This window comes from Pristis pectinata, chromosome 4 (assembly GCF_009764475.1).
Source record: "Pristis pectinata isolate sPriPec2 chromosome 4, sPriPec2.1.pri, whole genome shotgun sequence".
Taxonomy (NCBI): Eukaryota; Metazoa; Chordata; class Chondrichthyes; order Rhinopristiformes; family Pristidae; genus Pristis; species Pristis pectinata.
In genome coordinates, this window is record NC_067408.1 from 32,866,080 (window position 1) to 32,891,447 (window position 25,368).

The following is a 25,368-nucleotide window of genomic DNA, read 5'->3' on the forward strand; positions in this document are numbered from 1 at the left end:
CTTAGGATCTGGCAGCTGAAGACACAGCAACCAGTTAAATTTGGGGATAATCAACTAGTTCAAATTAGAGAAGCACATGTATCTTAGAGGTAATAGGGCTAAATTACTTCCTCAATAGTTGCCTCCTTGGCCTTATCAAAATCTCTTGAGTACTCAGTTTATTTGAACTAATTGCTTTTCATAAATTTCAATTTGATTATTTTTCTCTAAAGGACACTTTAAATTTATTTGAACCTATTTATTACAGCTCTGCTAAATCTGCCTATAGGTATAGTAATAATTCAAATTATACATTGAATCTAAAGTTTAAAATTTAATTATTAAAGAAACTCACTACAGCTTTGAAATTAAAATAACTACATTTCCTGTTTCAGGTACCATCACTTCTGAACTCACAACTTCTGTGACCCAGACAAATACAATTGTGGCAGGTAATTGTTACATTGTACAGTTTGTACAAGGTTGACAGATGGTGAGATTAATATTGTCATCTCCACTTAAGAAACTTTCTTTTGTAAAGATTTTGTATGGTGACTATTTCCATTTCTGACTGTCAGCAATTTAATCTTAATAACCATGGCATGATAAGAAAATGGAACAGCTTTGAGGCAGAGTTACAAATTCTAACAAGATGTGTTCTGTAACATCACCTTTAATTGTACTTGCAATTAAATTTCTGTTCTTTCATAACTATTTTGTATTGGAATAGAAACAATTCAGTATTATTTCTCCTAGTATAAACATTCATCCCTGGCAACATTCTGGACAATATGTTTGCAGTCATTCCTTTGTTTCTTTAAGCTATTAAATAACAATACTTGCAATTCTGTCATGTTCTGTGACGCAAGTTAACATCTGATTAAGGTTTAATAAGTACCTCTCTAATTTGTTCTATACCTCCTAAATACCAGGCTAAGGGTCCCATTTCCTTTTTGAATTGCTGTTTGTGTTCTGGCTCCTTTCTAACAAACTATTTGCTCTTGTGCTTCATTGAAAATCTGACAAATTAAGCTTTTCAGCAAATATTTTTGCTTCCAAAAATTCTGAAATTCATTGTTTTTCACTCCATCCAACTAAACACACATGCCTTTCCCATCACATTTCACTTTATCCCTGTCCAAATTTGGTAGCTTCACCAAAATAAATATTACTTCTTCAGTTCTTAATTATTCACAACAGCTGTATCAGAGACCATTGTGGAACTTCCAACTTTCTGGATTTCAAATCTAAAGAATTTACTCTTGCCCCATCTTTCCATTCTCAATCTGCAGATAACCAGGGGCTCAGGATAGCCAGGGGCACAGTAAATGCAGGAAAGGAACTTCCAGTTAAACTGAATTTATTTCAATGCAGAAGGTTTAACAGGCAAGGCAGACGAACACTGAGTATGAATTAACTCTGAGGACTGGGATGGTATAGCCATAACAGAAACATGGATGAAAGGGCAGGACTGGCAGCTCAATATTCCAGGATGCCACAGGTGTGGCAGAGGTACAGGTAAGTGAGGAGGGGTGTTGCCTTTTTGATAGGATGATATGACAGTAGTACTTAGAGATGACATTCGCCAGGGATTGTCTAGTGAAGCCAATATGGGTAGAACTTAGAAATAAGAAGGGGAGGGTCACACTAATGGGGGCTGTATTTATAGACCACCCCCCCCCCCCCAATAGTCAGTAGGAACTTGAGGAACAGGTGTGTAGGGAAATTGGTCATAGTTGTAAGAATAATAGAGTTGTATTAGTGGGAGATTTTAATTTCCCCGATATTGACTGGACTATCCAGAGTGTTCAGGGCCTGTATGGGGTGGAATTTGTGAAATGTGTCCAGGAAAATTTCCTGAGTCAATATACAGAGGACCCTACTCGAAAGTGTAATACTGGACCTTCTCTTAAGGAACGAGGCATGGCAAGTAACTGAAGTAGCAGTCAGGGAGCACTTTAGCTCCAATGACCATAATTCTATTGGTTTTAAGATAAGGAAAAGGATAGGACAGATCCACAGGTTAGGGTCCTAAACTGGAGCAGGGCTAATTTTGGGGGAATTAGGCAGGATCTAACAGAGGTCAATTGGGTGAGCCTGTTTGAAGGGAAAGGAACGAATAGCAAGTGGGAGGCTTTTAAGAGTGTGATATCAAGAGTCCAGGGGCAGCATGTTTCTGTTAGGGTGAAGGGTAAACCTGGCAAGTTTAGGGAACCTTGGCTGATGAGAGATATTGAAGCTGTGGTCAAGAAAAAGAAGGAAGCATACATTAGGTCAGGGACAAGTTAATCCCTTAATGACTATAATGATTAAGAATACTCTTAAGAGAGAAATCAGGAGGGCAAAGAGATGGTATGAGATGGATCTGGCAGGTAAGGTTAAGGAAAATCCCAAGAGGTTCTATAGTAATATTAAGAGTAAAAGGTGGCTAGAGAGAGAGTAGGTTCCCTTAGAGATCAGCAAGGCCGCCTCTGTCTCAAGCCACAGGTGATGGGTAGGATTTTTAACTAATATTTCTCCTCAGTGTTTACTGGGGACAGAATCACGGTTGCTCAAGAGATAAGGGAAACTAGTGGAGATGTTTTGGAGGAAATTCATATTACCAGGGAGGAAGTATTTGCAGCCTTACAGCATATTAAGATGTATAAATTCCCAAGGCCTGACCGAGTACATCCTTGGACTTTGTGAGAGACTAGAGAAGAAATTGCAGAGGCCCTTGAGGAGATATTTGCTTCATTGTTAGCCACTGATGAAGTTCCCAAAGACTGGAAGGTGGCTAATGTCCTTCTATTGTTTAAGGATAGCAAGGACAAGCCAGGGATCAACAGGCCAGTCAGCCTGACATCGGCAGTGGGGAAGTTACAGGAGAGAATTTTGAGGGACAGGATCTGGGTAGACAGTCTGATTAGGAGGAGTCAGCATGGCTTTGTGCATGGAAAGTTGTTCTTGATGAATCTTTTAGAATTTTTTGAAGAGGTAACCAAAAAAGGTAGATGAGGGTAGGGCAGTGGATGTTGTCTATCGGGACTTCAGCAAGACCTTTGACAAGGTCCCACATGGTAGGCCGGTCTGGAAGGTTAGGTCTCATGGAATCCTGGGAGAACAAGTTAGGTAGATTCAAAATTGGCTCGGAGGTAGGAAACAGAAGGTGGTGGTTGAAGGTTGTTTCTTGGAATGGAGGCCGGTGACTAGTGGTGTCCTGCAGGGGTCGGTGTCAGGACCCTTGTGCATTCGCATCCAAATCATTTATATAAATGATGAATCGCAAGGCTTGATCAGTAAGTTTGCGGATGACACGAAATTAGGAGGTGGCGTTGATAGTGAAGAAGGTTATCGTAGATTACGGGGGATCTTGATCAGTTAGGGAAGTAGGCTGAGGAGTGGCAAATGAATTTCAATACAGGTAAGTGTAAGGAGATGCATTTTGGAAAGTAAAACCAGCACAGAACTTCTACTGTGAATGGTAGGCCACTAGGGAGTGTAATGGAACAGAGGGACTTGGTGTACAAGTGTATAGTTCATTGAAAGTGGTGTCATACATAGACAGGGTGGTGAAAAATGCACTTAACGTGCTGGCCTCCATCAGTCAGGATATTGAGTATAGGAGATGGGATGTTATATTTGCAGTTGTATAAGTCATTGGTGAGGCCACACGTGGAGTACTGTGTACCATTTTAGTCACCCTGATATTGGGAATGATGTGGTTAAACTGGAAAGAGTGCAGAAAAAATTTACAAGGATATTGCCGGCACTAGACAGCCTGAATTATGGGGAGAGGTTGGCCAGGCTAGGTCTTTATTTCTTGGAACGTAGGAGAATGAGGGGTGGCCTTATAGAAATGTTTAAAATTATGAGAGGCATAGATAAAGTGGACGGTAACAGTCTTTTTCCTCAGGGTAGGGGAGTCCAAAAGTAGGGTGCATAGATTTGGGGTGAGAGGGGAAAGATTTAAAAGGGAACTGACGGGCAACTTTTTCACACAGAGTGTGGTGAGTATATGGAATGAGCTGCCAGAGGAAGTGGTTGAGGCAGGTACAATAGTATCATTTAAGAAGCACTTGGAGGGGAGAGGCTTATAGGGATATGGGCTGAATGCAGGAAATTAGGACTAGCTGGGTGGGCACCATGGTCAGCATGGACTCGTTGGGCTGAAGGGTCTGTATCTGTGCTGCATTACTCTGACTCTATAATGTTGCATTCTCCTTAGTGCCAGGTGCAGAGGTATACTGTAGTGAATGTAGTTTGAGTAAATATATAAACATTGCTACTGCTATTCCATTTTTTTGTTATTATTTTGATGGCCTGGGTACAGAAGGGTCCTTTTAGACACTTGACTTCAATCCAAATTATACATCTATTTGAAGTATTTGTACAGAAAAGCCACTTCACAATAAGAAAATATGTTACCTTTTGCCTCCACCTCCATCCTTATTTTACTGTTCATTTATCCCACTATCCCTTCTCCCTCAGTAGTTCAACCTTCCTTCCTCCTGAAACTGAATAATTTCCAGTGCAAAACTGGTAGCCAAAAGCTTTCACTAGCTGTTGGAGCTGACATTATAGTTCTGACAGTTGTCAACTTTAAAACGGAGTGTGGTAGCCTTGATTTTGGTAAATAGTAATTGAAAACTACTCTATGAATGTTATTCGTCAGGGACCACAAACAATGGCACGACAAACGTTACAACAAGCAATCCAAATCCATCGGTAACAAATGGCAAGACAGGCTCAACACATCTCGTGGAACTATCAACTACAACTGAAGGTAAAAGCACTTTTACATTTCAATGTTCTACACAATAATTTACTAACTTGAAGTGAAGCAAATTAATTTGCTTTAGGTCATTCAGACTATTGTGGACACTAGAATTCTCCACCCAGGGAAGCAGTAGAGGCTATCTCATTAAATATATTTAAGACACAGTTCTTATTTCTAATCACACTCCTATTTCTTATTATGTTCTTATCTGGCAGAGTTTGAATGCCTATACAGCAAGAATTTGCGGTTCTGTTAAACTTTTAAATTGCACCAATGCTGGTCAACTACATAGGGCCAAAAACAAAATGTGCAGTGGAGACACCATTGCATAATCCAACATATGTGAAGAAAGGAGGTGCAATGAAACTTTCATCAAAATTATAGATTAGTGCTAAAAAATACAGTAAAAATTGGTAATGGTGACAATCTTAAAGAGCTCAATACAAAGTATAAGGAACAAAAATACATATAATGAAAAGATCCTACTGTGATTGAAGATAAATATTACCAATTTGTAAATTCAATGGAAGTTCTTGGTCCCTTGTTCAACCCCACAAGTGAAATTTTGGTAATCTAGTACTAAAGAGTATTTGCGGTAGTATGAGAAAAGCTAGATGAAAAGAAGTTGTTAAAGAGACAGACACTGAGAAGAGGGGGCTAATCGACTGAATAGACCCACATAATGGATGAACAAATCAATGACAAACAGTACCCTGTAATTGTCTGTATACCATCTCATGATCTTAGCAGTTGAAGTCTTGGTACTACCAAAACCATGTGGATGGGGTATGTTAGATTACAGTAGATGGCTGTATTTGGGAAAAATAAAACCACAAGTCACAAAATAAGTCTGCGGAAATAACAAAGAGAACAACTGGAGCCATTTTAGGTTATTAATGACATTTCTAAATCTGGAGGAATTCTATTGCACAGATTGACTTTTGATTCTTTTGCAAGCAAATAAGGATTTAACTATAAAAGCTGCATGGACCAAAGGAGTAAATATTGCATTGTAATTAAACGATCAGCATAACAAATTTGAAGTGCACATTTTCAATAATTAAGCAACCATAGAGCAGTTTTTTTGTGGAAAAATTAGAGCTTCAAATCAATACTAATAAAGAATTTAGAGGATTGGTTGGTAGATTAATTACCTAATGTAAAACCATTGCAGATTGGTGATAGAAGAATCAGGAGTTGGTGGGTATGTGGGAGAGAACAAGGGCAATAAGTGGGGGAATGGGATTAATGGTAATGTTCTTAGAGCCAGCACAGACTCAATGGGACAAATGGCAGCCCTCTGCACGACCAGAAAATGCAGCATATTTGTTAATATAAATTACAAGGTGCTATACTCAACAGTGATTTTTGAAGTCCTCTGCTCCCGATTTTTGTAGGAAGAATGATTAAGTATTTGGAAAACTACTATCGCAAGTCTATTTCTAACCTATGCTTTCTGCTGGAAACATAGAATGTTAGAATTACTTCTCTAGGTCTTTTCAGGATATTGTTTATTCCTAAAACTGAGTACAAATTGAAATATTTTCTAGTTTTTACCTTCTGAGTAGTTAACATCTCAAATATATATGAATTAATAGATAACTAACAACTTTATCCTGTCTAATGCTAATGAATAGTTCTAACTGATAAATATTTTTCATAGTGTCAAGCAGATCTTCAGTGGCAAATACTTCCTCAATTACACCATCTATACAAAGTGAAAACTCCACAGCTGAAATAACCATCTCTGTCAGGACTGAAACAACAGGTAAGGTTGTCACTGTATTAAATATTGCCATGTTTTTGTGCAGGGGAATCAGAGAAATACAACATTCATGCCTATGTGCACATAAATCAGTGTGTAAGGGCGTGCATAAGAAGTGACATATTAATAAAGTGAATCTGATGTAGTCATAACAAAGACAGATAATTCTTAAAATCTGCTCTGATCATTTTAGGCAAAAAGCACTTCAAGAGATTCCATTTGGATGCAGGCATTCAAATCACAAGTCTGAAAGGCATTATGTTTACAAGGGATAGGAAAGGAACAAGAATGAAATCTTGAGATATTGTCACCTGTGCTATGTAGTCGCAGAATAAGAAGCTACTGCATATGTGTTGGATAAATGCTACAGGGTGGAGTGGAATAGTGAAGGTAGATCTCATTTTCCCAATGTGTTGACTTCAAAAGTCTCACTAATAAAATTGGCCACTACTTTCATCACCATCCTGTCTTTGCAACTTATTGTACAGCCCAGCTCCCCTCTGAGTCTGAACTATTGTGTTACCGTCTTCTATTTCTCTGCCACAGGGACATGTGCTGTAGATGCAGAAGTTAGATGAATACATGAAGGAAAAAATTGAATGGCAATGCAAAAATGGAAATAGAAGGCAGCGGAATTGAGGATGGAGACGAAGTAGGAAGGAAAGGGTGGAAATTGATGGCAGCAAAGGGACGACTGGGTATTAATGAAAGGAAGAGAAAATTAATCCCAGTGAAAGAGAAGAAAGGGCCTGAAAGTGAGAATAGATTGTTGTGAAAGGAGGGTCAATGACAGCAAAAGAGAAATGTGAGCTTTGGCAAATAGGGAGAAATAAATGGTTGAAAAGGAGAGGGAAGTTGGAACTAATACTTTGGGTGGAAGGAGAGAGAGACTGAGAAGTTAGGGTAGTAGAAGAACTAGAACTGAACCTTTGTGGTAGAGGAGGTGAAAAAATGTTGGTACTGATTGAGAATGAGTAGTCATGGATTGTGGGAGGTTGACCCCAGTGGAAAGAGTGCCACTGCAAACTTGAAGGAGGATCCATATATGTTAGATATCTCCTTGGGCAAAATGATCAGTGGGCCAAAGGGCCTACGTATTTCTGTACTGTTAAACACTATGAAGTGCTTATGTTAAATAATGGGAATAATTTGTTAAGAAAATGTTGACTTGCAAATTCTGTATTACATAGCATACATTTTTTATGAAAAAATATTTTGAAAGAAAAAAAGATATACAAGTTACGTATTCACTCTTGCAAATAACCTACTACTTTTGATGGTATATTATTCTTTGATACATTTGTGAAGAGGTTTCAAGCACACTGATACACCATTGTTGACTCTGGAAGTACCTGAGAATATGGATCTTTCTTCAAGTTCACTACCCCTACTTATTGATGGTACTTTTTAATTACATTGTTATTTTGTTGCTCCATTTCTACTTGTAGTTAATACAAGCACTGGTGATAATTCAACATCTTTCTCTGTGACATCCAATGGACAGAGCATGTACTCTACAACAACATCCAGTGGGAAGGAATTAGAAGGTAAAGTCTCACTGAATTAACTCTTAGCGAATATAAATACATTACTATTCAATATGACCATAATCTATCCTACTAATTTTACTATCCAAATTCTATTTAAGCATTTAAAAAAAAAATTGAGCTCTTCAGTATTTAAATGGGTAAGTTAATGAGAATTTCAGCAAAAAACTACCTACTGGAAGATAAAACCAAGTTTAAATCTGAACATTTTTACAAGCATTGTTTACAATTGTGGGTACAATTATCTGACCTGTAAAATGATAAAAGTATTCATCCATATTCGTATTTCTAGACTAGATGCTAAACAAATTCTGCTTTTCAATTATTCCTACTGAAGTGCATGATTTACAGACTTCCCAATTTTATTGCAACAAGATCTTGCCCTGATCCATATCTTCTCTTCCCACCCCTTTCTCCCCACTTCTGCAGGGACCACTCCCTCCCCACCCACCCCTCCCTGACCACTTTCCCCTGAAACCATAGGAAGTGCAACACTTGTTCTTGCACTTCCTCCCTCACTATCATCCAGGGACCAAAACAGTCCTTCCAGGTGAGGCAAGGATTCACATGCACCACCTCCAACCTCATCTACAGCATTCAGTGCACCTGATGTGGCCTTCTGTATATTGGGGTGACCAAACGCAGACTAGACGATCGATTTGTTGAACACCTGCACTCTGTCCACAATGGCCATCCCAAGCTCCTAGCTACATGCCATTTCAACTTCCTTTCCCATTCCCACACTGACCTGTCCATCCTCTGCCTTCACCACAGCCAGGATGAGAATCAATGCAAACTAGAGGAACAACACTTTCAGCTAATCCTTACCCCTTGTGTTTTCTTCCCCTTCCAACTGCCCCCCACTTTCTGATCCACCTCTGGTCCTACCATACCTTTCCCATACCTCTCCTCGCTCTCCTGGTTCCATCCCCTTTAAAGGTCTTGATGGTTTAGTTGTTGAGGGTGCTATTGTTGGCTGTGTTATCCTGTTTCAGGATGAAAGAATAGTTATTTGGGACTGAGATGACAAAAGCACTCACCCAGAGCAACAAACCTTTAGAATTCTTAGTCCAAGAGGTTATGCTGCTCATTTTTCTGAATACATTCAGTAAAGGAATCAAGTGGTATGGAGATGGGGCAGGAAAGTAAAGTTACTGGACCCTATAGCCTCGAACAGATCCTATTTCTTATTTATCACTGTGTTACATAAATGCTCTTAGATAATGCTGCCTTTGATGATCATACATATATTGACAAATGGCTTACTAAGAAGTCCATCACATTTTGTACTGACACTCTTGTACCCTATTCCAAAGGAGCTATGGAACAAATTTATGGGATCAATGGGGGCAAACATCGTTGAGGCCTGTTCCATTATTGAAAAATCAAATTGGCTATTGTAAATTCCTCCTTAGTGTAGGTTAATTGAGAAAAGAATCAAAGGGAGAATTAATGGGCATGTGAGAGACTAGGTTGCAGGGAAATAAGGAGAAAATGGGATTGCTCTCTTGAGAGCCAGCATGGAACCTATGGGCTGAATGGACTCCTAAGTCATAATGTATAAAATAAGAAAAAAGAGCTCTCCAAAGCCTAATCATTGGGCTAGAACACACTAATTTCCAGCCACTGGTTCCATAGAGAATGATTGGCTAATTACCATGTGCTTGTCAACTCAATCCTGATTTTTCTCTGGACATTTCAACACAGGAATCAGGAAAGGGCTGAAAGATCAGAAGCTAACACGTCTGACCTTCCCCTCTTTGCTGCTAGACTTGGGGTTGGAGAACAAATGTTTCTCAGCTGAGAAGCTAGATTCGCTTCACAGCCAGTCCCTAAGGTGGACACTAGAGATAGCTGTCACATGTAGGAGCAGGCTCTTTAGTCTGAATGGAGCTACTGGTCCTAATTGAAAATGGAGGTGGTTTACAATTTTTTTTTCTTTAATCTCTAACATTTGAAGGTGTTTTTAAGTGTACTTATTATTGTTGATTAGTTTTTTTTTAGTTATTCCAATCTTTTGCTTTTAAATGCCTTTGATTATCAGACAGATTTAAAAGCAGTTCAAAGACCTATGACAGAAATTGGATATCAATAGGCCATTTGGGGTCATGGCCTCAGGGTGTGTTGTCTAAGGCCTAATTGATGCTTGTAGCCAACTCCATCTTGTGGTATGGTCACAGCAGCCAGACCGCCAGTATGATCAGAGCTGCCACAGTGCAAGTGAAGCTGTGGGAACAGTGTGGGTGGTGGGACAGATTGAATGTAATCTGGTCATTGTTGTGATAATATGAAATTTTTGCTGTATTAGTGAAACATATTTTATATTTGTTTGTGACAATGAAAGCTTTGAAATAAGCCATACAAATCAACAAATATCAGAGTTGAAGGCAATTGTGCATTTACATTAACTGCTAATATTAAACATAGACCAAAACACTGTGGTTTGGACACTTTTATTTCAAAAGTGTGCAAATAATCAGTGTCATATACATTTTATAATTTGTTTATATTTTGACAGCTCCTGGATCTGAGGCACAGCCAACCCCAACTCCTGCTACAAGTGGAACCAGCTCGTTGTCTGTACTAGCCTTTGGTAAATTTTCTGCTGTCAAATACTGAGTCATTTAGTCAATTCAGCTATGTTCTTTATGTCTCTACCCAACTCTCACTAGCAGTTGATATTCCTTAAATATCAGGCAGATGAGTAGTAGCAAAAATAAGGAGGTGTCTAAAAGAAAAGTGATAAATTGTTTCTTAATATTGCCTCTGCTCTTTGAGTAATCTTGCAAGGCCTTATTTCTCACATTGAGTGGGTGAAATGTGAAATACAGGCATCCATAGCTTACACTATGAAATTAACCTTGACCCAAACCCACTCATTTTTTGGAGTTACATCAGAGGTTAATTGCAAAAACATTCTAACACCAGAGCCAAACCCTGTTCCAGCTGCCCACTTGAACAAGAGGCAGCCACAGGTGGCCACTCAAGTCCTGAGATGTGGCTGATTATTGAAATCGGAAGGCTGCCTGTCTTTTCTTTAGCGCATGTGCCTGGGTTTCTCAGGCCTCCAGCACCTAAAGCCAAGGAAGGCTAGAAACACTCAATGGTACTGATGCAAAACCCTCTCTCTGACAGCAGTGAATCTTTAGAATTGCTGAGTATTTTTAGCATTTTTTGCTTTTAATACACATTTCCAATATGTGCAGGTTTGTTTTTGCTCTTTGGCAGCGCTTCCTCCATAGTGGAGGTGATGCCAAAGGCAATGCTTATAGGCTGTAAAGGGTAGAAATGTTTATTTCAAGCCTATAAAGCAATGAAGTGAATGAAAAGCAAAAATTTGCAGATGCTGGGAATTAGAAATTAAAGGTTTCTCCAGCAGTGTCTTGATGCAGGGTTTCGACCCGAAACATTGACAGTTCCTTTTTCGCCCCCCCCTTCTCCATCTCCCCCCCCCTCCCCCCAATGATACTGCTCGACCTGCTGAGTTCCTCCAGTAGATTGTTTGTTTGTTGCTCCAGCATTTTCTGTTGTTTAAACTATCCAGTGAGCCCCATTTCCCCATACCTCCCTGACAGCCATCAGAAGCACTGCCCTGACAATCAGCACCACCCCTACAACCTTCACCTGCAACACTCCTCATGATCCAGATCTCTCCCCTTGGCCCATGTAATCTACATCCTTACCCAAATGTCCCCCTCCACTTTTTTTCCCTGCCCCTACCCCCAATGGGCACCCCATCTCTCTGTCCTAACTGCTTATAAAGACTTCCCAGCACAAGAAGGCCTCCAAACTATTAATCAGGCAGTCTGTGACAAGAATCCCACTTCAAGGATGGCTTTGGGAAAACTTGTTCTTCTGTGTTTCCAGACCTGGCAAGAACCCTCTGTCACCACCATCCTCTGAATTTCTTGCTGCATAGAATTTGCCTTGAGCTTGAAGCTGCATATTTAACCCAAAGAACATGGTAGCATGTTATTAAGTGGGTCAAATACAGTGAAGAACTTGGGTGAAATCCAAAAGTTTTGGTTAGATACTGTATATACGTAGGAAAAATGCATTTTTAAAAGGGTGCTGGAAGGACGGTGGTTCAATTTAAAATACAAATTTAACAGCACAGTGAAGTAACAGTGACCAAGATTTCAACTTCACATGATGAAAGATGAAATGGATGGCACATCCTTTGCAAGAGATGAACAATTCCAAGAAGAACAGCTTCTTTGCAATGCACAGATGTGCACAACAGCATGTAATATGCAACATTTTCATGATATAATCAGCTTTGAAATTCAGCCTTGCTTGAGCTATGTAATTAAGAAAATTGAAAGAACTCGTGTGTGTTATAAGAACACTCGCTGAGAAGTGTAGAAAAGCTGCAGGAACTTAGAGTGTATGGCTACAGATCTCTGAAGAACAAGACCATTAAATATGGTGGTTAAGAAAACATTAGAGTTAATTTCTTTAATTAGCAGAGGCACAAAACATAAGAGCAGGTAGGTTATATTAAAATTACATATAGGACTAATTACACGACAGCAAGAGCACAATGTATAGTTCTGGTCACTATGTTACAGAAAGTGACTGGACTAAAGAAATTAGAGGAAATTTAAGGATGAGTTGGATTTTAAGAAAGCATTTGACAATGCTCTATATTTCCCATGGGATTGAAGGGGAAGTGGGTGATTGGATTAAAGTAGCTCAACTCTTGGGAATTTTAATGATGGAAGGGCTGTACACTTCAGGGCTCCAGTAACTCTGTTCTCTGCCCTCTACTTTTCTTGATGTTTTGTAAAAGATTTATAGCGGCTACAATTAATAACTGTGCTCATGAATTGGGAGTGTGGTTAATGGTGAGGAAGGAAGTTCTTGAATATAGTCATAGAATGAACTAATTAGATGGGCACAAAAGTGGCAAATATAATTCAATCTGGAGGTATGAAAGCAAACAAGGCAAGGGGATAATACAATAAGTGGTAGAATATTAAGATGTTCAGAAGAACACTGGGACCTTGGACTATATGTCCACAAATCCATGAAAGTAGCAGGACGGGTAGGTAAGGTGGTTAAGAAAGCACATGGAATATTCACCTGTAACAGCAAGGAACAGGACACAAGAGCAATGAGATCTTGCTGGAGATGTACAAAAGATCAGTTAGGCCGTAGCTATTGTACTGTGTATAGTTCTGGTAACCACCCGACAGGAAGTGATAGCACTAGAGAGGCTGTAGAAAAAATTTATGCAAATGCCACCAGGGTTGGAGAAAACACTGCCCTCATCCTTTCCAGTCCTGATCCTGACCTGCTGAGTTCCTCCAGCACTTTTTGTCCGTGTTGCTCCAAATTCCAGCATCTGCAGAATCTCTTGTGTCTCAGACTTGGAGAATTGTTCTGAGGAGGGACTTCAAGGGATTCCTTTCTCTGGGACAAAGGAAATGAAAATTGAGGATCAATAAGTAGTAAATGGGATCAACCAAAAGTCCATTTCTGGATGGGATGAAAACAGTGGGCTGAATGGCTGCCTCCTGTGCTATAATTTTTTTCTGATTTTAGGAGAGTCAAGGAAAACTTTTTTTTCTACCCAGGGAATGGTGGAGGTGTGTAACTTGCTGCCTGAAGACTCTGCCATCATCACATCCTTTTTTAAAAGCTTTGGTGAGGTACTGTACTTTCTAAGATTAGGGACCAAGTGCTCAAATTGCAAATAGGCCCACTAGTTTATCTTGGCTGCTTCAAATGGTCTCCTTCAGTGCAATAAATTTCTATTATTTTGTGATTTGCTGCTTTCATGGATAATGAATTCGCTCAGAGTAACTTGAACAGCAACGGAAGAGTCCTCTGGAGAACAAGTGTAGTTATTAGGAAAACTATCAGGACATTACATGGGCACTCAGTCAGCCTGGAGAATCTGGTAGGGACTGTGCAGCATGCTGATTCACATTCTTAGTTGTAACTGACTGTTTAATACAATTTCATGAACACAAAGATCTCATATTGGTGATCCCAACTGCTTTGGAGGTGGATATGTGTTGAAAACATAACTTTGACCTGCTCTTAGACAACTCATCATTAACTAATGCAGAGGTTCTCTGAGCATAACTGATCAATTAAAGTTTGCCTTCAGATTTTAGGTCTCTCTGCCCCCACCTTCAGTTAAAGAACTAATCATTCATTCTGGTATTGGTCAACACGTTAGCCTTTGTTACAGAATATTGTAAAAATCTACACTGGGCAGCTGCTGCCTCACAGCTTCAGTGCCCCAGGTTTAATCCTGACCTCTAATCCTGACCACATACTCCTTGTGAGTACATGGGTTTCCTCCAGGTGCTCCCATTTCCTCTTGCATCCCAAAAATGTGCTGATTGGTAGGTTAATTGGCCACTGTAGATTACTCTGGGTGAGTGGTAGGAGTTGATGACAATATGGAAAGAATAAAAAATGGGATTGATATAGGATGAGTATAAATGATCGGCATTGGTCTATGTTTTGCATAGACTCTGGGCCAAAGAGACTGTTTCCTTGCTGTATCTCTCTCTGATTCTATGGTTAAAACTGCCACAATTTCTGTCTTTATTGCACCTTGTTGAAATGACAATCCAGCACCAAAGATGTAAATTATTGGGATGTAAATCAGTAAATTTAAAAGTCCTTTTAAATGTTTTCTATTTCTTGCCAGTAACACTGACATTTTAACTGATATTTTTCCCACTCTAATTACAATTTTACCAATTCCTCATTTTTGTATCTTTTATTAAAAAATACCTATGTTTTCCCTCATTTTTCATTATTAGTTTATACTTGGTATTTAAAAACCTAGCACTTGAGCTTCTCTGTTGTATTGAAATGTACCTTTGGAAATCCATCACTTTCATGTTCTGAAGTGGTAACGTATATTTTGTTTTACTTGTGTTTTCAGCTGTGATCATCCTGATCCTAATCCTTGTAATAGTTGTGGTGATCCTCGTCAGTGTGATCAGTCTGAGGTTTAAATGTTGTGATTGCCAGGAAACACCACAAGGTAGCCAAACCATTTAAAATGCTTCTTTGCTAATGCTGTCTAATGTTAACCAAAATGCACTGTGTCAGAAATAGCATATTTTACCAATAAGACAGGCTTGAACAAGTGTAAAATGATTTAACTGGCACTGGGGGGGGGGGGGAAAGAAATGCAGCTCTACACTTCCAATTGGTGGATTTCAAGTTATCAAAGAAAATGTATTGTTTTCCCAACAATATGTTGCATCATCAGAAACAGTCAATTATGTCAGTTACCACACGTTCTGGAAAGAAATATGCACTATGTAAATGTATAATATTTCCACTGAGCAAAATGTTTGATCTTCTGAACATATTTTTTATCCTCGGGTACTTTTGCATTTTATTGTTCATTATCTTAATAGACACAAGTAAGGCACGGAATGAAGCACCATCAGAAAGGTAAATAAATATATTCAGATAATTAAATCTCACAGTTAACTACTCATTAAAGATTGAAGACATACCTGACACAGCCTAATGATTTTTAAAAATCTTAACATCTGTATTCCCTCAGCTCTCATGCTAATGGCGAAAAAGAAAGCATCACTTTGGTTTCTATGCGAAGTCTATACACTGAAGCTGGTCTGTCCTGCTGAATTTAAAACTTAAAATATTTATTTCCAATCGTAAATGCATTGTGCAGTACTTACATCTTAATTTATACTTTAGGAGGACAAGAATCATCAATGCAGATGTATCTTCAAAATGAGTCCACTGAAGTTAATGAGATGACAAACAATTTCAGCAAATAGATGATACAAAGGTGAGTGCTTTTACGTTACGATTTCTGGCCATTATAAGCCAAGCAGCAAATGCTGTAGGTAATATTATTTCCTTCTAAATGACTCCATTTCCTTCACACTTTCCTTGTAGGAAGCAAATAACTTTTGTTTTTGTTTTTTTTATTTTTCATTCTTTAATATATAATAGCATTTCCTTTCAATGTTAGTGCAGCGACAGTCTACATTATAAAACTGCCAAAATCCCTAACTGCAGCAAAGGTTCTTTCACCTTGAACAAGCCTACAGAATAAGAATTGCTTTCATCATCCCTAAAACCTTTCCTTGCTTCCAGATTTAAATGGACTGCACAACACCCGTGATATAAACAATGAATATAAAATATAAGGAAAGCATGTTAGTTAATTGAACTATTTCCTCTTTTTCAAAGTAAAATACAAGACTGAACCATTTTTTTTTTAAAGAGTTAAAAGTGCACCAAGGTAGAAACAGACTAAATCATGTCATGGCTGTGTGTTTTTTTTTGTGGGGGGGGGGGGGGGTGGGGGGTGATGCAGAAAGGCAGGATTGTGGGACAACAGAAAGAATGTAGAAATAGAAGAGGAAGGTGGAAAGATGGGGAAAAGCAAATGGGAGCAGGAGGCAAAGGGAATAAAAATTAAAGATAGGAAAGGTTGAAGGAGAAGGGGGATGAAGAATTATGAATGAGAGGAGGAAGGAAAAAAGGGAGACTGCAGGGGAGCAGAAAGACAGAGGGAACAACGTAAGAATCTGTGGGGGAAAAAATAGGAGAGAAACAAATAACTAACAAGTGAGGATGTTGGGTGAGGGCTGAGATAAGGAGTGGGAGGCAGAGTTGGACAAGTTGTTCCTGTAATCAAAACCCCTCCAAATGTAGCATTTTTGATATTCTGAGATCATTCAGCATTTTTAATACAGTGACATGCAAAAGTTTGGGCACCCCTGGTCAAAATTTCTGTTACTGTGAATAGCTAAGCCAGTAAAAGATGACCTGATTTCCAAAAGGCATAAAGTTAAAGATGACATTTCCTTAATAGTTTAGGCAAGATTACTTTTTTATTTCCATCTTTTACAGTTTCAAAATAACAAAAAAGGAAAAGGGCCCGAAGCAAAAGTTTGGGCACCCTGCATGGTCAGTACTTAGTAACACCCCCTTTGGCAAGTATCACAGCTTGTAAACGCTTTCTGTAGCCAACTAAGAGTCTTTCAATTCTTGTTTGGGGGATTTTCACCCATTCTTCCTTGCAAAAGGCTTCTAGTTCTGAGAGATTCTTGGGCCATCTTGCATGCACTGCTCTTCTGAGGTCTATCCACAGATTTTCAATGATGTTTAGGTCGGGGGACCGTGAGGACCATGGCAAAACCTTCAGCTTGTGCCTCTTGAGGTAGTCCATTGTGGATTTTGAGGTGTGTTTAGGATTGTTATCCTGTTGTAGAAGCTATCCTCTTTTCATCTTCAGCTTTTTTTTTTTACAGACTGTGTGATGTTTGTTTCCAGAATTTGCTGGCATTTAATTGAATTCATTCTTCTCTCTACCAGTGAAATGTTCCCCGTGCCACCGGCTGCACGCAAGCCCAAAGCATGATCGATCCACCCCCGTGCTTAACAGTTGGAGAGGTGTTCTTTTCATGAAATTCTGCATCCTTTTTTCTCCAAACATACCTTTGCTCATTGTGGCCAAAAAGTTCTATTTTAACTTCATCAGTCCACAGGACTTGTTTCCAAACTGCATCAGGCTTGTTTAGATGTTCCTTTGCAAACTTCTGACGCTGACTTTTGTGGTGAGGACACAGGAAAGTCTGGAGAAAAAAGGGTGCAGAAATTCATGAAAAGAACACCTCTCCAACTGTTAAGCACAGGGGTGGATCGACCATGCTTTGGGCTTGTGTTGCAGCCAGTGGCATGGGGAACATTTCACTAGTAGAGGAAAGAATGAATTCAATTAAATACCAGCAAATGCCGGAAACAAACATCACACCGTCTGAAAAAAAAGCTGAAGATGAAAAGAGGATAGCTTCTACAACAGGATAACAATCCTAAACACACCTCAAAATCCACAATGGACTACCTCAAGAGGCACAAGCTGAAGGTTTTGCCATGGCCCTCACGGTCCCTCGACCTAAACATCATTGAAGATCTGTGGATAGACCTCAAAAGAGCAGTGCATGCAAGATGGCCCAAGAATCTCTCAGAACTAGAAGCCTTTTGCAAGGAAGAATGGGTGAAAATCCCCCAAACAAGAATTGAAAGACTCTTAGTTGGCTACAGAAAGCGTTTACAAGCTGTGATACTTGCCAAAGGGGGTGTTACTAAGTACTGACCATGCAGGGTGCCCAAACTTTTGCTTCGGGCCCTTTTCCTTTTTTGTTATTTTGAAACTGTAAAAGATGGAAATAAAAAAGTAATCTTGCCTAAAATATTAAGGAAATATCATCTTTAACTTTATGCCTTTTGGAAATCAGGTCATCTTTTACTCGCTTAGCTATTCACAGTAACAGAAATTTTGACCGGGGTGCCCAAACTTTTGCATGCCACTGTATATGGTAAATGTATTTAAAATTTTTTTCTTTCTTTTGAGAACCAGTTCTTGAATTGTCTGAAATTCCAGAATAATGCATAGCTGGATTAATAACTTTTTAAATGCTTCTTGTTATTGATTTATCTCACTGGCTGAGGTTATATCATTGCTCTAAAACTATCATGTTGCTGTTATTTATTAACTTTTCTTTCATGTAATTTCAGCTGGTGTAAAAGAACAACTGAAGTCAATGTTGTAGATATGTACAAAATAGAGGAACATGGAAAACTTTGTTCTCATCTTACCTAGTAGGACATGGTTCTATCGAACACTTTTAATAAAGCAACTTCTGAAAAAGTTCCCATGTGGTATCATGAACTATTTTTCTGGGTGCTTTAATACTTTAGGTACTAAACACACTTCACAAGAGTAACATTTATACAACCTATAACTTTAACTAAAATATAATTTACAATGATCATTTTGACATTGAATAATGGGGTCAAAATTAACTAGCATCCTGCAAATTTTTAAATAACTTACTTTTTGAATATAAATGTTACAGAGGAATAATTTCATTTCAAAGGTTTGATCTGATTCTAGATCAGAGCAGGAAGCAAGACTAAACTTTCCTTTACAGACTCTACTTGCCCATCCTTGTAAAGCCATTCACATAGCTTTACACACTCTGTAAGGAACATTGATTTCACATTGCAGTACAACAAATACTCAAGGGCCTTCAGGTAATTCTATAACTTATTTCCAAATTGTTATTTTCTCTCATTTTGCCTTCTAAAAGTAAATGATTTCTGCAATAAAACCCTCAAATATAATGGGGCCAAAATGTTGGCTCTTCTGGACCACTGCTCGGGTTTCCTCCCACATTCCAAAGACATATGGGTAGGTTAATATGGGTTTAAATGGGTGCTCATTGGGCCAGAAGGGCCTGTTACCGTGCTGTATAAATCAATTTTTAAAAGTTTTTAATCTAATTGCTAAATCATCAGTCCACATTCACAAGCTGACATGAGTCCAGAAATTATTGCTGTACCTATTAGTATTTGTATGTTTACAAAGTTCATGTGACATTCATCTGCCTGCTTTACCTTCAAAAAGATTAAATTGATAATTTTAAAGTGCTAATGTTTTTTCAAAATAATGCACAGATCAATCTTACACACACTACTTTGACTTGATTTAATTTTAGACTACCAGAAGTGAAAACTTTAGGCCAGACTATTTCAGAAGACAATTCCAATCATCTTTCCATTATAACTACTAATTTTTCCTAAATGGCCTATCCCTGGCAACCAGTTATCCATCAACATGGTTCAGTAAATAAAACTCTGACGTCCTGAGTAAAATGGTTTGGGGTTCAAACTATCAAATAATTTGGGAATATAATCAACATCAACATTTCAGTGCAACATAAAAAGACTGTTGAAATTGAAGGTACGGAACTGCAAAGGAAATATTAACCCAAGTCCCAACAGTCTCTTCTGGGAACGTAAACCAGTAAATTGCACCATTTGAAGACAAACCCTAAATTCTTCAAGTGTCCTGGTCAGCATTGACTCCAGAGATGAAAAGAAAACAGAAAAACTAATCAGGAAGTAATTTGCTACCTGTGGAAACAAGCTTGCCATATTGGGCTGGCGTCTACACCTACATAAAAAAAGTGATGAACTTTTTTCTCCCCATTTCTCCTGCATAGTTATCGTAATTGGAGTTTTTGTTGAAGTACTATTTCTTCTATTGAGTACTCTATTAACATAGAAGTAACTCACTTCAACCTAGTTATTAAAATATGAATTTGACAAGATTAGAACAAACAGTCCTATTTTGGAATGAATTTCTCTACTGCACACTGAGGGTGGCATAGTAAAAGTACAACTTCCAAAAAAAAGGTTGGTTGTTCATTAATGTCATCAACTGAATTTAATTTTAGGTGTTCTGCAAACAATCAAGTCCTTCTTGGGATGGTAGACCAAGTAAAATTTTTAATAAAGTATACCTTTTGACATCGTGTTATTTGAGATTTTCTTGGAAAGTAGAAAGTAATTTGATTCTATTATATATTAAAATCTATATGAATGATTATTACAAACCAGTTTCACTTCGATTTCATCAGCTATACTTCAAATAAACAATCAGTGCCATAGTTTAGATGATATCAAAATACATTTTACTTTGTTCATGTGCAGAGAGTTACCTGAAATTATGGAGTTGAGGAAACTGGAATGTGCCCACAAATAAGATGAAGTGCTGTTGTCCAAGCTTATGACAGTGGATGAAGTTACAGACAGATAGGTCAGAATGGGGATAGGATGGAGATTTAAAGTGGCAGGTAACAAGAAGCTCAGAGTCATTCTTGCAGACGGAGTGCAAGTGCTCTGCAAAGCTGTCACCTGATCTGTGTTGTAGAGGAGACCAGAACGTGAACACTGAATCCAGTACACACAGATCGAAAGAAGTGCAAGTGAATTGCTGCTTCCCACCCTCAGTGCTTCCAGGTGAAGCAGTGATTCTACCAAAAGATGTGTCTGTTGGTACAATCTTATTGGAAGTGTCAGAAATTGCAAAGGATGCTAAGGCTAGTGGGATGGAAAGTGAGCATTAGCAGGACTCTATCCTTGTTCTATTTAGGAAGAGAAAGGCTAAGAACAGAGGCACAGGAAAAAGACAAGATACTGTCAATGGCTCTATCAACAATGGTAGAGGAGAAGCCACAGTTCACGAAGACGAACGACATGCCAGAGACACCTGGGTGGAGAGTCTTGAAAGCAAAAATGATGTAGATGGATGAACTGGAAGAATGAAACAGAATAATTGCAGCAGGAAGAATAGTCAAAATAGCTGAGAGAGTCATTGGTAGTGATTATTTTGCATTTTCACTTCATTAGTCATTCACTTACATTTCTTCAAGTTTAGTGTACCGCAGTGTTCGCAATGCGCTCTCCTCAAACTCGCAGAAACCAAACACAGAGTTGGTGACTGCTTCGAGGAGCACTTGTGTTCAGTTTGCAGGGATAACCCAGAGCTTCCTGTTGCACGTCACTTTAGTCCTCCATCCCATTCCCACTCTGACCTCCACTATTATAATGAGGCCCAAGGTAAACTTGAGCAACAGAACCTCATTTTCCATCTGGGACTGTTGCAGCCTTCCAGACTTGATACTGATTTTTATAACTTCAGGAACTCACTTTCTCTGTCTACCTCATAAGTGGCCAGAAATATTGGCTTACCACTTCTCTCTTCATTAGCACAGCCTGACCTGCTGGGCATGTCCTACAGCTCTGCATTTTGCAACTTCTTTAATTGCCCTCATTTCAAAGCTTTTATGAACTTCTTTGCAAATTCTCTTTCTCCCTCTAACTACCCCCATTAACCCACCAACAAATTATTTTGTTTACAGATTATCCCCACAGCAACTTTGACCTCACCTTGTCGGAATCATTCTCTTCATCCAATCCAGTCTTCCCGCATCTTCTCTGCAACTTTGTTTTCTCTCTTTCCCAATTCTGACAAAGGGTCTTCAACCTTAGAATCAGAATCAGGTTTATTATCACTGACTTATGTCGTGAAATGTGTTGTTTTGTGGCAGCAGTACAGTGCTACACATAAAAATTACTATAAATTACAAAATAAATATACAGTGCAAAAGAGGAATAACAGGGTAGTGTTCATGGCTTCATGGACTGTTCAGAAATCTGATGGCAGAGGGGAAGAAGCTGTTCCTGAAATGTTGAATGTGGGTCTTCAGGCTCCTGTACCTCTTTGTGATGACAGTAACAAGAAGAGGGCACATCCCAGATGGTGAGGGTCCTTAGTGATGAATGCTGCCTTCTCGAGGCACTGCCTCTTGAAGATGTTCTTGATGGCGGGGAGGGTTGTGCCCGTGAAGGAGCTGGCTGAGTCTACAACCCTCTGCAGACTCTTTCGATCCTGTGCTTTGGAGCCTCCATACCAGACTGTGATGCAACCAGTCAGAATGCTTTCCACCGTACATCTGTAGAAATTTGCAAGAGTCTTTGGTGACATACCAAATATCTTCAAGCTCCTAATGAAGTAGAGCTGCTGGAGTGTCTTCTTTGTGATTGCATCAATGTGTTGGGCCCAAGATAGATCCTCTGAGATGTTAATGCCCAGGAACTTGAAGCTGTTCACCCTTTTCAGCACTGACCCCTCAATGAGGACTGAAACGCTAATTCTGTTTCTCTTTCCAAGAATGCTGCCCGACATGCCAGGTGTTTCTAGCAGTTTTTGTTTTTATTTCAGATTACCATCATCTTGATTTCCAGTAAAGATGCTGAACTTGTTCATGATCCACACAGTGGTGAAACTTTCCAAAATGCAACTGCTTGTTCCTATCAAAAATATACTGCACAGAAATAAATAAATGATGTAATACAATATTAAATCATTAAGTACAATTGGAAGTGAATGCCAAAAAGAGCAGTTCATTCTTATTAGTCGAATTCAAATGGGGTCTACGCAGGAATTTAAATGTTATTGGATGGGCTTGTTAAACATGTACATATCATACACTGCACATAAAGGGTAAAAAAAATAGAAGCAGAGACAGGCCAGTCAGACCTGCTCCAACCCTAATCCCTTGATTCCCTTAATATCTCTCACTGCACATCCTCCAATGTTAGTATATTTTTCCATCAGAAAGGGAGACCAGACTTATGGGCAGTATTCCAGGTATAACTTCACAAGGGCCTAAGATAATTCCAGCAAGATGTCTTCACTCTTGTACTCAAATCCTCTTGAAGAAAAATCAACATACAGTTTGCCTTCCTGACTGTTTGCTTTAACTGTATATTAACTTTTAGTAATTTGTGTACAAGGACACCAAAGTCTGTCTAATAGCCAACACCATTCAATCTCTCACCATTTAATTATAGGGGAGGGAAAGGGCAGAGGAGTGCTGTGAACTGCTGGCCCCTCATTCTGCATGCTCCTGAATACAAAGTAACTCACAACTGAACATGCATTAAACACTCAAGTATGCAAATCACCTTCCATTTATTCCTAATACACATATCCACAATTTCAAGTGTAAAACTATGTTACGTTTTACTAACATTGTTATTAATTTTCATGACATGTTAATGAAGTGTCATGTCCCTTGTCAGATCAAGAAAATTTAAGGAGTAATTTGGTGGTGAATGGGATTAGATTAACTTTAATCTCTTTTCATTCACATTCTTCAAGAGATTAGTAATTAAAAATATTATTTTTAAATTGGTAATACAGAACTCTTCACATTTGATTGCTTTTCATTATAATGGTCTTATGGGAACCAGGACTGTCTAATGCACAAGGAACTTGACCAGTTGCTTTGCTGATAATAAAATCAAAACTTAGAACTTACCAAAGTAGGAAAATACTTTCAGCCTGCTTTTAATTTGGAAAAGAGAATTGCAAATAGACTTTAAACTTACACAATTTGTCTGGTTAGGAATGAGATATTGAATTAGAGAAAAATGAAATGCCAGTTCTTTATCCTTCCTCCCTCCTGTCTTTCTGTTCCTCCGCTGCTTGCATTATTGGTGGTGTTGAGGACTGTGGAGTACACAGCAAACCACTACAAATCATGACAGCCAATCAGCTGATTACTGCAGGCTTCCTTCAGAGAGGTTGTACAGTGAGACCATTATTTTAGCATGTCGTGGCCAGCTCTTTCACATATCATACAGCAGCATTGCGATCTATTGTGGCATAATCGCAACGTTACTGAACTAGTTTCTAGAGACCTAGTCTGGTGAGTTCAAATTCCATAATGCCAGTTGGGAAATTTGAATTCCAGCAATAAAATAAAATGCAGAATTTCACAGTCTGTATCAGTAACGGTGGTCATGAAACTACGCAACAGTTGCAAAAAAAGCTATTTGATTCATCAGTGTTTTTCAAGGAAGGAAATCTTTTGCCCTTACCCGGTCTACACGATGTATAATTCCATAGTCAGCAATGTGGTTGACCTTTAACTTCTCGGCGCAGACACCATGGGGCGAAGGGCCTTTCCTGTGCTGTACTGTTCAATGTTTCCATCCAGTTCAGGGCAATTATGGATGGACAATAGATGCTGGATTTGACAATGACATCCATATCCTGTGAAAACAACAACATCTGTCCAAATTCCTCACCATTTAATGATCAGAATATTAATGCAGGTTTTTCATCTGTTGGAAATTAGATCTGCACGTAATCCTATGTACCCAGAGCTCTCTGTTGGGCAAAAAACAAAATCAAACTTCAACGAGGGAGGAACCAGCTAGTGTATGCAGTAGTAACACTGTCATAACCAGCCACAGAGCAGTATATTAGAAAACATTACCACTTTTTTGCACAGGTATTATAAAATGAATGTGAGGTCAGCTGCATTTGTGAATTACAAATAAGCTGTTCCCAGTAAAAAATAGGATGTTCAAAAATTATATAACATGGAGAACTCCTGGATCTCAGCTTCTGGTCTCAATGTATTTTTAAGAAAATTATTATCATGGTTCATAAATAATTAAGGTTATATCTGATGTGAATGTAAAATACAGGTAGTAAGACTAGACAGCGCTTCTCCCTGACAGATAATCAAAACAGTCCTGCAAGCTACTGGAATGATGATCATATGATCCTCTTTTACTGCAGGTAATAATAGGTTGCATTTTATATGGTCTGATCAAATGACAGTCAGGTGATTTGCACTGTGAATGACTCACTCTGAGAAACTGGGGCAGTGTAATTGAGAGGATGTGTTACATCAGCTGCAGTCAAATCCTCATCCCTATCAATCAAAGTTACTCTACACCACAGTACAGGCTTGCATGCTTAACAGAAATGTATCACATGCAGACTTGACGGCACTATGTGTTATTAATCCAGCATGAGAACTGATTTACACATATTAAAATAGGTAAAAAGCAGAGTGGAGAAGCTTAAAAAAAGCCTGGAATTTCACTCCATGTTGAATTGTAGCATTAGTGCATGACTCACCCATAACATT

The 25,368-nt window shown here is 38.8% G+C and overlaps 1 protein-coding gene and 1 long non-coding RNA gene across 6 annotated transcripts in view; one reads left to right on the forward strand and one right to left on the reverse strand.

Moving 5' to 3' along the window:
* Positions 1-18,719, forward strand: part of ecscr (endothelial cell surface expressed chemotaxis and apoptosis regulator) — a 29,470-nt gene extending 10,751 nt beyond the window's left edge. For both annotated transcript variants that reach the window (XM_052015046.1, XM_052015045.1), the window contains exons 2-11: positions 375-431; positions 4,634-4,744; positions 6,402-6,506; positions 7,952-8,050; positions 10,569-10,643; positions 14,961-15,062; positions 15,445-15,481; positions 15,597-15,664; positions 15,752-15,845; positions 18,587-18,719. In XM_052015046.1, the coding sequence (XP_051871006.1) occupies positions 375-431; positions 4,634-4,744; positions 6,402-6,506; positions 7,952-8,050; positions 10,569-10,643; positions 14,961-15,062; positions 15,445-15,481; positions 15,597-15,664; positions 15,752-15,834 (737 nt within the window). In that variant the 3' untranslated portion in view covers positions 15,835-15,845; positions 18,587-18,719. The remainder of the gene's footprint in view (positions 1-374; positions 432-4,633; positions 4,745-6,401; positions 6,507-7,951; positions 8,051-10,568; positions 10,644-14,960; positions 15,063-15,444; positions 15,482-15,596; positions 15,665-15,751; positions 15,846-18,586) is intronic.
* LOC127569956 (uncharacterized) overlaps positions 1-25,368 on the reverse strand; it is a 136,123-nt gene that overhangs the window by 46,099 nt on the left and 64,656 nt on the right. For 3 of the 4 annotated variants that reach the window (XR_007956273.1, XR_007956274.1, XR_007956271.1), the window contains 3 exons: positions 24,305-24,479; positions 21,806-21,902; positions 13,347-13,465 (listed from right to left, as the gene is read on the reverse strand). This is a non-coding gene — a long non-coding RNA (uncharacterized LOC127569956). Of the gene's footprint in view, positions 1-13,346; positions 13,466-15,732; positions 15,797-21,805; positions 21,903-24,304; positions 24,480-25,368 lie in introns of all 4 variants that reach the window. The other variant, XR_007956272.1, reaches the window with a different exon arrangement.